Source organism: Tupaia chinensis, unplaced genomic scaffold (assembly GCF_000334495.1).
Source record: "Tupaia chinensis unplaced genomic scaffold, TupChi_1.0 Scaffold000320_2, whole genome shotgun sequence".
NCBI classification, from domain to species: Eukaryota; Metazoa; Chordata; class Mammalia; order Scandentia; family Tupaiidae; genus Tupaia; species Tupaia belangeri.
The window spans coordinates 1127316-1140861 of record NW_006159814.1 but is presented as its reverse complement, the minus strand read 5'-3'; the positions used below and the strand labels follow the sequence as shown (position 1 = coordinate 1140861).

General features: G+C 40.9%; 1 protein-coding gene across 1 annotated transcript in view; it reads left to right on the top strand.

Moving 5' to 3' along the window:
• The window catches only part of GATA6 (GATA binding protein 6), a gene marked incomplete in the record, with an annotated part of 34756 nt that overhangs the window by 5289 nt on the left and 15921 nt on the right, over nucleotides 1–13546 (top strand). The window contains 3 exon segments of the mRNA XM_014588983.2: nucleotides 3805–3930; nucleotides 5018–5105; nucleotides 5200–5303. Coding sequence (XP_014444469.1) covers nucleotides 3805–3930; nucleotides 5018–5105; nucleotides 5200–5303 — 318 coding nt within the window.

Here is a 13546-nt window from a genome sequence, read left to right as displayed (position 1 = left end):
CGGCGTCCGGCCCTGCCGTCCCTGCAGGGACAGGTGCGGCGGCCGCGGTCCCAGCCAGCCTGAGGGACCCGCTGAGCTATTCAGTCCCGGGACGTTTCCAGCGCTTGCCGGTTGGCGCCCTGTGGAGGTGACCCCGAAACCGCTTCTGGGAAGCGACTGCCTTTCCCTGTAGCTATGCTTGGGGGACATCATGCTGAAAGATAAAAGGGAAGGTGCAGAGTGCAACCATTTTAAAAATAGTACAAGACTCCATTTTTACACATCTCTAGATGTAATCTGCCAATGCACGAGGTAATTCTGGAGGGGTACACAAGAAAATTAGTAATGGCGGTAACTCAGAAGAAAAGCTGAGTAGACCGAAGAGGCCAGGTACAAAGATTTCTTTTCACCTGTGTTCTTTAGCCTGGTTTGTATTTTGTTCTTGAAACATCCTGCTCACTTGTAACTTCCCCCTTAAATAGGGTATGGCCGAAACCCCCTGCTCGCTGTCTCCTCCTGACAGCCTCACCTGGGTCCCTTTTGTTTCTACCTCTGGGTCTCTCTACCGCTCATCTTCCAAAAGCACAAATTTTGCCCCAAATCCCATGTCTTTTAGATTGCCCTTGATGCTGTTGAAAACTATTTACTCCTAATTTTTGTTATTTTGAAATCTGGCTGTTCAGAGAACTACATAGAACTTGAGAAACCGGGTATTCTCTGTTCTCAAGTGGAGAATTTTCCACCAATTTGAACACATTTTACCATGTTTTAAAGTGTGGGAATTCTAATTTTCTTCACAGATTAATCTTATTGTCATTTTTATGTATGTTTATTAGCAGGAGAGGGTATTTACCCCATAACGATTAGAGAAAATAAATGAAAGCTTTCACAGACCCCCACCATAAGGCTAACATTTGTTTAGCCAAGTACGCATAGTCTAATACCTTTTAAAGTAAAATATTTTACAGTTAGATGCCAGACAGCTTAAGTATCAAAGTAATTTATTTAATTGTTATACTCTAATTAGCAGGAACAAATGCTACCCGTGTTGTTTGTGTTAAATAGATTAGCCTGAAATTGCATCACAATGTAAGTCTGACACCTTAAAGAGAAGCAATTAGTTTTATGGTTGTTTTGTTTTTAATGCATTTAAAATAAAGTGGCCGCGGTTAATTTAGTGAGCGTATGTTCCTTTAACTCTGTTACAACCTCCCACAGCTTAACATTTTTTAAAAGGGCGCCCTTCAGTGTGTGACTCCCTTTCATTTTTCTCACATGCATCATATTTAAAAAGAAAAAGCAGTCACTGGAAAATATTCCAAGGAAGTTCCTTGTTTTCGTGTATTAGACAATGCATGAACAATGTGACTATTATTATTTTTTGGAATGACACATTGAGCTGAGTTCTGTGCAGCTCTGATGTGTAACATTTTTCATGAGATTGGGCAAAAATCTGGTGGAATTGTAGCCATTCATATTGTAGTTGCTTTACAAATTTGACGTAGTAATGTTCATATTTAGATAGTGCCATTTATTTTATGCATTTACCAGAAAAAAACCTCTTACCAGAAAGAACAATGTTTCTTTCTTTTTAAAAAATTTCTAGATCAATTAGTTTTTTTCTGTGTAGCAGGTGTCTTGGCAGTAACCAAGGTCAGCCAATATGCTTTGTAAATGGGTTATAAATGAGACCAATTGAAAGGTGTGTCACTATCAATTAGTTCTCCTTGTGGGTTTCTTATTTATGGTTTTGATGGGTCTAAGTTCTCAGAAGTAAAATGTTGCACCCAAGTTTGTTTAGCCAGCAGTACAGAACCAATCACTTTGAATTTGAACTTGCAATATATTGCAAAATAAGAGATTTATGGTGTAACTTGAATTCCTTGTCAGTGAGGAATATAACCGAGATCACTTGTTACAAGGAACTTTTATAACCCATTCACCTTCATTTCACATACTTTATGAGGATTGGCTTCACTTATGATCTGCAGTTGACAGTCATAAAGTTCTTTGTTATAATGGCAAATTCTGATAACAACTTTGCCTCACATTGGCTCCAAATTCCACTGGAAACTGTCATAAATGGCCTGTTTATAAAATGAACCTTTCTGTCCCTTATGTACTGACTTCACATTTATGGAGAGAAAGGAGTGCTCTCCTATAAAATTATTATCATATAAGCGCAATGAGAGAAAAAAAAAGGAAGGAAAGAAGCCTGGTGTGTAAGGTTTTATTAATACGGTTCGACCATTTAGCAAAGCAGTTCCCCAAATCTGCTGTCAGCCATGCATACTCATTTCCACTAAAAGTCAAATTGATTCTTAGCACTAACTTCTTAGAAATGTTGTAGTGCTAAAAGGCTTATCAGTGTCTCTCTGCTTTTATATCTTGTCTGTGAAGGGCAACGTTAAAGTGTCCTGTATTAGCAGGATGCAAACTGTAAATGCAAAATCCAATTTACTCTTTTTAATTTGCCAACTAAGGATCTGGAAGTTCTGTACTCTAATCTGAATATTCAATACGTGTTCAATTTTTATGTGTGTTCTTCTTTCTTTACATTTTTATTTATTTATTTGCTAACTAGTAAAGCTGACATCCCCAATTCGAAAGTTTCAAATTTCTCCTGAATTTTCCCCATAGTTTTTGCTTTTTCCTGAAGTAATGGCAGAATTTTTATAGTAATTTAAAACAAGTGTAGAAATCAATTTAAATTTGGTCATTTTAAAACAAATTTTACATTTTGCCATTCTGGGGAAGAAATTATACTAGCTTTAATTCTCATTATAAGTCATACATAGCAATATAGAGGAAATAAATTTCCTCTAAGAATATTAAGGCCATAGAGGGAACATGAAAATGAGAACAAATTTGCCAAACAGGTGGCCATTCCTGGTAATACCTATTAACCCTCTGAATGAATAAAAAGTGACTATAATACTACAGAGCAAATTAAATACAGTAGTATCACTGTATACACAATGCCCGCATTAAAACAATGCTGTAAATTTTGCTTCTATCCTTTATAAAACAGCTAAAACAGAAATTCAGGCAGCAGACAATCATGATGATAATTATGGAGTGTATCAAAATAATATTTGTTTCCTTACAAACATTTCATACCTTTTCTAAGATCCATTTTTATCAATGCCTAAAAGTGCTTCCACTTTCTGGTTTATTTCTCTGCGTGTCTGAGAAATAGACCTGATTAACTCCAGCTTTCAGGTGGAGACTGCCCAAAGCCATTTTGCACATTGGCAGGTGGTTTCTGATTGCTTTTCATGACTCTTATTTTTCAGACCTGTGACTATAGTCTTAGCCAAGTGCTGTTCACAGGTGGAGGTGGGGAGGAACTCCAAGATTAATATCCAGTTATATTGCTACTTCTGCCATGTTTTGGAAGAAGACTCTGGGCAATTTAGAAAATCATCTAATCCCCCTTTCAAAAGTACAATAGCATCAGTAACTGGGAAACTAAATTCTTGAAGTAAAAAACCATCAGTGAAACTCTATCTTACGATGCACGTGAAAGCTTTGCATGGAGTTATGGGCCCACACATGACGGCTTCCCTATTCTTTGTATAATCTTCCATAATGTTCTGGAGGAGCAAACCAAATAAATGTATGGGATTGAGCACACGGTGCAAATCTCAGCATTCTTGGTCCAAGAAGGCCAACCCGATTGCACATAAAATCTTTTTCTCAAGTGTCACTTCAGTTTATAATAAACCAGGCACTTGCTTGTTGAGGGCAGGGGCATGCTACATCAATGTATGAATGTAGCATATACATAAAAATCATTTCTGTTTTTCTTGTGCTGTTTTCTAGCCCTCGTCACGGCGGCTCGGATTGTCTTGTGCCAACTGTCATACCACAACTACCACTTTATGGCGCAGAAATGCTGAGGGAGAACCCGTGTGCAATGCTTGTGGACTCTACATGAAACTCCATGGGGTGCGCTGCTTAATCATTTCATGTGTATATGCATGTAGTATCTGCCTTGTGCATGGTTTTAGTTTTAAAAAAATCAAATGAGGGAACCAGCAGTTAGTGTAATGGCAATGTCGCTGGACTCCCACGTAGTCAACCATGGTTCGTGTCCTGGAACTGGTGGCTTAAAACTCACGCCGGGCACGTGTGCGTGCGTGCCCAACGTCCCGAGAGGAGAATGGAGGAGAAGGGATTGCAGCGTGGCCATCCCCCCCGGGCCAAGATTTCTCACTTTCTGTCTCTATGTCTCTCTCTGTCTGTCTGGTGAGCGCATGCGCCCTATAGCAAAAAAAACCTCTCAAAAAAAAAATCAAATGAAAGGGTATGACAGTGAAAAATTCGCATGTGTATATGTACTTTATTGAATCTAAGATGTTACTAGTTATAATTGGAATTTTTATCATATGAGCCAGTAAGAAACAAAAATTGCCTACAATTAAACTCCAATAACAAACATCCATAGTAAGGCACACTCCAATTTTGGAAAGGTGAAAATGTGGGAAAATGCATTTTAGAATTGATAACATGTTAGTAACCATTTTTTGAACTGTGCCATTAAAGAAACCAACTAGAAAAGCTATGACCAATAACTAGTTTGTATCTTAACTTTTAAAACCTTTGAAGGTAATCAAAGACATTTGTACAAAAGAGTGATGCATTTGATAGTTTCAAAGGTTCTGTTTCATTTTAAATGATTGCTCCGAATATAATACGTGTGTCTGTAGGAAAAAGGTTATATGCTCTCCTTACAATAAAAATATTTATCAATAAATATTTACTCTATAATTTGTTTCAAGAAATAAACATTAAGTTGAAGGAATTAAATTCCCTTTGACAAATCACCCCACTTTTTTCTGAAGGAATTTCTGCATTTGATGGGGATAGTATCGTCTTTGTATAATGCAGTCTATTAAGGACTTATAAAAATTGGATTGAAATTTATGCCAAGTTCTTTTAAATGAGGGCTTTCAGTACCAATGTTGGGTCTTTAGTTTGTTTTTTCTTCCATATAGTAGTTATTAAACTTATGGCCTGTGTGAAACTTTTTTAGGTGCCTCGACCACTTGCCATGAAAAAAGAGGGAATCCAAACCAGGAAACGAAAACCTAAGAACATAAATAAGTCAAAAACCTGCTCCGGTAAATATAATAAAATGCCATTTGATTGTGAAGTATTTGCCAACCCTAGAAGTACTGTGTATGTGTATTTATAAGGTTGAATTGACTGTTGCAGGTAATAGCAATAATTCTGTTCCTATGACTCCAACGTCCACCTCTTCTAACTCAGATGATTGCAGCAAAAATACTTCCCCTACAACACAACCGACAGCCTCAGGGGTAAGTGTAAAACAGTAGAAACTTCTAAGTTAGTGGGTTGCTCTCCAGTAAATTATCTCGAATTTTATCTTATCTGGTAATACAATAATCTAAACCAACAGTTCAGTTAGTTGATACCTAAGAATGGTTTTTAAAGGAAATTACATTTAAATGTCAACAAAATGACAAACTTAAGTACTTTACAAACCTCTTAATTAAGATCTATATCATATTTTATTGTTAAATCTACCCAAATAAAAGCAAAAAGTTTTGGTTTGAAGAGCTTTAAATTGTTTTATTTTCCAGGTTTTTATCAGAGTGGGCATATACATGTATTTTAATGCAGGTCAGAAAGACTATCAGGTCTGTGGTTTCACAGTCCAGTGCCTGCGATTTTTCAATTGCTTTGGCTTACCACGTCCACTCCAGCTTTTCTTTTCTTTTTCTTTTCTTTTTTTTTTTTTACTCATCTACACAAAGCACTGCTTATCATAATATGTTATATTCTGCTGTATCATTGAGTTTCCTTTGCTCAACTGTGTTTGCTGGGAGACGTGGCTGTCTTCAAATGCACCTTCATTGTACCCGAGCTTATTTCAGCCACGCCGCTAACCTGGGAGCCATTTGAGCTACCGCAGGATGGGAGATGCCTAGAGACTTTATGAAGATCACAGAATTTGTTTCTGTAAAGCGTTGATTGAAACTCAGTTTTCCTCAAGCAAAGAGCATTTTTCCTTCTAATGTTTCCAAAATTTACCTGAAATGCTCTTTAAGATCATTGGCCCCCACCCCAGACCTCAGTGAGACCCAGGGCAGGGGCCCCAGGCAAGTGAGATTTTACGAAGCTGCTTTGGTGGTTCTTAGGATTCTGTTGAACAGTTTAGGGCTAAACACCAGCATTTAAATCCCCATTTACTTAGTAATTGTTATCTACATTTAGTTTTACCTAGAATTATTTGGGGTGCTTAAAAAATGCTACAGATTCCTGAACTCCACCCTGGATTTTCTGAGTCAGTCTCTGGGGTGGAGCTTGAAAGTTTGTGTTTCCAACAAATGCCCCAGGTGAAATTGAAACTACTGCCCTAGAGGTGTTTAGGAGCAGTTTCTTTCTACTTTTATGGCTTTAACAAACAAAAATTGAGTTTTCCAATCAAAGTATTCTGTGTTTAAAATTGTATTTGATATTTCTTTGTCCCCAACCCAAATTCTTTTTAACTTTTTAACAAGACCTCTGTGTTCAGTTTCACAAGGGGATAAGCCTTTCAATGTTAAAGATTGTTTCTATCTTTATAAAAGTAGCATCTGATGAATGGTATTTTTTCAAGGAGGGTGAGATGTAAGTTTAAGCATCTGAAGTGGTAATAGAACATGCTACTTGTGGAGAATTAAAAAGATAAAATTTAATTTTAAGATATTCTTTTATGCCCTGAGTCCTCTGAAGCATTTATATATGTAGCTAAGTGAGACATGACAATGTTTTGCTTTTCCAAAGCATTGACGACACAGACAGGGTTTTGGCCTCAACGTCTGCCTCTCTTAACTGAAACAAGGCTTGCAGCCAGCTCCAAGTCACTTTTGTTAGTGATAAGATCCCAACAGAAGTGTGGCAAAATCTTAATTTGAATGATAAGTGGTGCAGAAATGGAGATATTTACCCAACAATGGTCTTGGGAGACTTGGAGCCATTGTGGGTGGAGTTAGTTTTGCTCTAGTGGTTGTTTTGTGATGTAAAATTTCAAAACTAACTCTGAAGAATTGACTATTGGTACAGCCAGTTGCTCTCCAGGGAAAGAAGAGTAAAGAGTCACTAAGAAGGGCCCTGGTCTTGCTGGAAAAGGGCCCTTGGGAGGTACATGGCTGATCCCAGGCTTCTTGGTGCCCTGGTATCTTTCACTTGAGAATAAACAAGTGGAGGGGGCTCATGGGCCAGTGCCCTCCAGAGGAAAGATCACTTTCTTACTAGACACCAGAATGCAAACTACCAAGGAATTTAAGGGCGGGGAGCTTGAAAGATGTTTCACACAAGGTCTTCTGAGAGCACCCATCTTTCCTGAGGTCGAATACCCTTCCCGGGAACCTGGAAGCCACGGTAGCAACTGTGAGCCACAGGCAGGAGCCGGCTCTCAGAGAATGCTTCCCAGCAGTATTTCCCAGGGCGGGGTGGAATTGTCTGCCTTCCAGCCCTTCTCCCCTCCCCACCAGTGACCTACACCTGGCCTTGCTCTGAGGGCGCACTGCAGGCACCTGGTCTGGTGGTGTTTTTCCCAGTGGCAGCCCTATCACGTAGGACTCCCTAAGCTCCTGCCAGATGTGGCTGTGGTGGGGAGCTAGGCCTGCTTGTAGAGGCCCATCTGTGGGGCTGTCCCCTCTAAGGATACCTGTGGTAGGCTTAAGAGGTTCCCCCACTGTTGCCAAGGAGTACTGTGTGCACCTGTGGCCCTTGAGCACTTTCCAGTGCCTTCTCTGGGTGGGCTGAGCCTCCATGCATGTGGCAAAGCCGGCTGGCAGCCAAGTAGCTGTGAAGAGCTTGCTGGAGGTGTCATCTGTGGGCAGCTGGCAGAAGCATTTTTAAAAGGTGGCTGTGTTGACAAAGACGTGTCATTTTCCCATTTGGGTCATCGGGTATGCTATTGGAGGGCAGCTGGCTTTGTGACAGGCTGCCCATAGAATTTCGTGCAGCGCTGAGGCAAGGAAAGTGCAGCATCCACAAAGCAAGCCTGTGTGTGGTGTTTAGAAAGTGCATGTGTTATACTCATTGTGGGTTGCTCTGGGTTTCAGCCTCCTAGGGGAGTGGTTCCACCCCACTGATCTCCAGAGTTCCCTGTGACTGACATGGCAGTAATTAGCACAGGGTCACCGTAGTTTTATGGGGCGACTGAGCTACAAAACAAAGGGCAATCTCAGGCACACTCCTAGCAGGGGACAAGGAATGGGGGCCACACGTGTCTGCATTTAGACTTGTGAGTGGCGACTTCACTGCCTTCTTTAATGATTGTGAGTTTTGGGGCTGGCAAGTGGCGTGGTGGTTAAAGGTGCTGGACTCCCACATGGCTGACCACGGTTCAAATCTCAGACCTGGTGGCTTGCTTTCTCACTTCCTCTCTCTCTCTGTCTCTCTCTGATCAAACTGAAAAAAATAATGACATTAATAATAAATAAAGTTAAATAAAAATAATTCTTAAAAAAAATGATTGTGAGTTTTACTGCAGGGAAGTCTAAAACCAGTCCAGAGGTCCTTGTCAAGTTTGCTGTTTTTATTTTTATTATTGTTATTATTATTATTATCTTAAGTTTTAAAAGTTTTTTGGGAGCTGGTCCTGTGGCCTAGTAGGGAGCTAGATCCCACATGTCTGACTGCAGTTTGAGTCTCAGTCCCTGGTAGCTTGAAAACACTCAGGGCACATGTATGCTGTGTGTCCTGAAATTCCTACAGGATAGCAAAATGGAGGAGAATGGATTGTGGTGTGACCAAGTCACAAGGCCCGGGGGGGGGGTGCTTTTCTCCCTCTGTGTCTCTGGCGAAGGCATATGCTTTCTAGCAAAAATTACAGAAATTTTTTCTTCCATGAGTAAGAAAGACAAACAGCCTGGTGGTCTTTACACTGTGGTCTATCCCCAGCCACAGATGATGGTGGATGTATCTGAAGCAGACTTACTGATTTTAATTCCCTATTGGAGCAGTTGATTGTAGATCACCAGGATTCTTTAAGTCTGAAGGCACACAGAAGTAGTGTTCCTGATTTGCCCCGTATGAGGGCTATTTAACGGTGGTGCCAATTTCCTGGGCTCTACTGGTTGGGTAAAAGGGACTGCAGGAGAATAATTCTAGAGGGAGCATGTCCTGGCTGTCTGGCCAGTATGAGTGTGAGCACTGGGACTCCCCTCTCCCGCAGGAATGGATGGTGCCCCCCTTCCCAGCAGGGATTGAGGTGCGAGCAAGATTCTTCACACAGATTTCAAGGGGGTCTTCAAAAAGTTCATAGAAAATGCATATTATGTAAAAACTATGCATAGATTTATTTTTGGCATCAAAATAAATTTGTACTTTAATTCTATTTTCCATTAGCTTTTTGAAGTCTCCTCATAAGTGTCACACAAAAAATTTTTTGTGCTGCTCTGAAGCTTCATCCTTTGACTTAGGTGTGTCTTGTAGCTCTCTGACCTTGTTGCTAATGTGCGCTGGAATGAGACCTCTGGGGGAAAAGGAGACATGCCTTCTTTATGAGTCATCAGGTCAATGACCTGGTTACCTCATGACTCAGTTTCCCTTTGCTGTAGGCTGTGCACATGGTGTGTGTGTGTTGGGGGTGGAGGGAGGGCAGTTTGTATGATGTCTGAGATCAGGAAGACTCAGTGCCAGGCAGTCTAGTGTTAAAATATTCTCTATCTTGTTCCTTTGGCATTCTTTGTATTTATTGAGAAATGTGTTGGAACCAGCAGGTAGCATAATGGTTACGGCACTGGACTCCCACATAGTGGACTGTGGTTCAATTCCCAGACCCAGTGGCTTAAAACTCATGTTGGGCGTGTGTGCATGAGTGCCCCAGATCCTGAGAGAAGACTGAAGGAGAAGGGATGGTGGTGTGGCCATCCTGGGGGTTGATTTCTCACATTCTGTCTCTCTCTGTTTCTCTGGCGAGTACAAAATGCCCTATAGCAAAAATTTCTCTCACTAAATAAATAAATAAATAAGAAATGTGTTAAATTTGGGGCCAGCAGGTGGTATGGTGACTAAGGTACTGGATTTCCACATGGCCAGCCACAGTTCGAGTTCCCAGCCTGATAGCTTGCTTTTTCACTTTCTGTCTGTCTGTCTGTCTGTCTGTCTCTCTCGCTCTCTTTCTACCTGGTGAGCTCATGTGCCCTAGAGCAATTTAAAAAAAAAGAAAATAAATAATTCTAGCAAATAAAAAAAGAAATGTGGTAAATTTAATTTTTGATAGATAGTTGGTTAATTTCTGTAACAAAAATGGTCTTTTGTTCTGGCTAAAAAAATGTCTTATGTGTAGATTTCTTGAAAAATATATATTTATTTGACCTAAATACACATTAGATTTTTGGGGCCAGCAGGTGGTGTGGTAGTTAAGGCACTGAACTCCCACATGGTTGTCTGTGGTTCGAGTTCCGTACCTGGTGGCTTGGAAATCACACCAGGCACATGTGTGAGTGTGCCCAAAATCCCAAGAGGGGAATGAAGGAGAAGGAACTGAAGCATGGCCATCCCCTTGAGGGGATGATTTTTCACTTTTCCTCTCTCTTTCTCTCTGTGGCAAGCATTGGTGGCTTATAGCAAAAAACTTAAAAAAAAAAATCAAATTTTCTTTGGCATTTGTTTGCTATAGATTGTAAGATTATCAAAATCTTTTTCCTTGAATTTCATTTATTGACTAAGTTTTATTTTATACTTTTGTCATTGTTATTTAGGAAGGAAACATGGTAGCATCTTGTATTTCAGCAGTTTCCAAATAGATTAAATAAGTGGTCCATAAGTGGTCTCATCTCTCTCCTATTACTTTTTTTAAAATAATTTTTTCATTTAACTTTATTACTATTATTTTAATTCAGTGAGAGAGAGAGAGAGAGAGAGAGAGCGAGAGCGAGAGCGAGAGCGAGAACAAGCTGTTTGGTCTGGGACTCATGTGGGAATACAGTGCCCTTAACCACCACACCACCTGACGGCCCCCTCTCTCCTGTTACTTTTAATTCAAGAGTTGCAAAACTGGAAGATGCTTTATATAAATGTTATATAGCTCAATCTCCAAATTGTATAGATGAAAACTATTTTTCTCAATTTTCTTTGGAATAGGAGAGATTAATTTGGGGATAATAAAATTAGCAATAAGGTAGTGTCTTTTTTTTTTTTTTTTGAGAGGTTTTTCCTATAGGGTGCATGCGTTCACCAGAAAGATAGAGACAGAAAGCGAGAAATTACCCCCCAGGGAGGATGGCCACACCACAATCCCTTCTCCATTCTCCTTGGGATCTTGGGCGCTCAAATGCACATGCGCCCGACGTGAGTTTAAACCACCAGGTCTGGGACTTGAACCGCGGTCGACTACATGGGAGTCCAACAACATAGCAATTACACTAACTGCTGGTCCTGAGCAATAAGGCAGTGTCTGAGATGAGGAATCACGAACATATTTTGCCTGCATAAAAATAATTCCTATAAATAATTTAAGAAGTTAAAATCTACTTTAGTTGATATTAAAACTGCAAATATGCCTATGTAGGTACATGGAGAGGCAATAAGAGCCTTTGGTTTACTGGGCTTGTTCTATTTAAGAAGCTTTGCTGTGGAGGAGAGTCGTTTGTAATGTGGTGGTGGTGTGGGTGGGGTGATATAGACATAAATGTTACTGCTGGTCAGATTTGGAAGCGCTTGCCTTTTTTTTTTTTCTTTGCCTGAGGGTATAAGAACTTGCTGGAGAAAGACTGATAGGGAGATAACACCCCAGTTGGGTGTGGTCATGCTGGAATCCTTTCTCCAACTCTCTATCCTGTTGAGATTTGGGCATGCACATACATGTGCACAGTGTGCTTTTCAAGCTGCTGGGTCTGGGATTTGAACTATGCAGTTGGCCATGTGGAATCCAGCTCCATTAACCATTAGGCCATGGGGCTGGCCCTGGAAGTGCTTTAAATGGGTGATAAACCAGACACTGTAGCAGTCAATGGTAGGAGCAGTGATTTCTGATTGCAGTGTTGGAAATAGCCTCACAGTGGAGAGGAAATATGAACTAGGTAGGTAGGATTTTCTTGCAGGGTAAAAGTTGGAATAGAGGAATCCAGGAGAGAAGGGCATAAGAATCCATGGTACTGGGCCAGTAGGTGGCACAGTGATAAAAGCGCTGGACTCACATGGCTGACAGTGGCTCAAGCCCCAGACCCAGCAGCTTGACTCACGCTTGGTGCATGTGTGTGCATGCTCAGAATCTTGAGAGGAGAATGGAGAGGGAATTGTGGTGTGGTCATCCTCCCCAGGGGGTGATTTCTTGCTTTTAGTCTCTGTCTGTCTCTCTGCAGTGAGCTCACACACCCTATAGCAAAAATATCTAAAAAAAAAAAAAAAATTATGGTACTGAAGAACAGTTTTAGGAATCTAAAAAAAAAAAAAAATTATGGCACTGAAGAACAGTTTTAGGAATTCAGTGTGGCTGAAATGCAGGGTACAAGAATCCAAAGATGGAAAATGAGCCTGGGAAGACAGGTGAAAAGTAACTATTTGAACATATTTCGAGTCAATATCAAGTCAACCATAAACTGGGTCCAGACTACATTCATTCTAAATGAAGAACTTTAACTCCCACTTGGGTGACAAACTTGTTTTCTCTGTGTGTACTGGAGCCCAACAATGAAGACATTCTTAATTGGGAGCATTTTGATAACCAACGTAAACGAATGCTAGCATGCTCCTGCTTGCCCATTTTACAAGCAGGGCTTCCTCCTCACAATTAGTAAGGAAAGACATCTTGGAGCAGATGATGTGCCCTGACCTCACCTGCTGGTGTAGGCCTCCTAGTGGTTTGTCGGTCTCTGGCTCCTAATAGTTTGTATGTCTCCAGGGTTTCTTGGGGCAGGATGGTTCAGGTGGCAGCCTGGTTACCCCCCTTAATGGAGACCTATCTGGCATAGGGTGTTAGTGACAGGAATATCCCTCACCATTGTGGTTCACTGTTGGCAACACATGCCTTCCAGATATTCTTGGGTTAAGAGACAGAGACTCAATCTCAGATTAGATTTATTGTCAGCTGGTTCTTTGCCTTTGTGCATGGGCCTTCACCGCTGTTGGTTGGGTTCTTGCTATGAGAGAGGTGCCATCATTCTTGTCCCAAGTGTGCTGCAGGAAAGCTGTGTGCCTAGCGAGACCCATTTCCCTACTGCAGTCACTCTTGAGCTACTTGGTGGTTTGAAGGAGTTAAAGCATGCCCCTAAGTGCTTGTAGCTTTTTCTGGATCTGACAACTTGTTAGCATTAATATACATGTTTTAAGCTTTCTGAAGAAAGCTTAGACACTTTACAGGCTAATATGTAAAATTGTTTTCTAAAAAAGGGCTTGTGGGACCAGCAGTTACTGTAATGGCTATGTCGCTGGACTCCCACGTAGTCGACCATGGTTCGCGTCCGGACCCGGTGGCTTAAAACTCATGCCGAGCGTGTGCGTGCATGCCCAAGATCCTGAGAGGAGACTGGAGGAGAAGGGATTGCGGCATGGCCATCCCTCTGGGGGGTGATTTCTCGCTTTCTGTCTCTCTCTCTGTCTG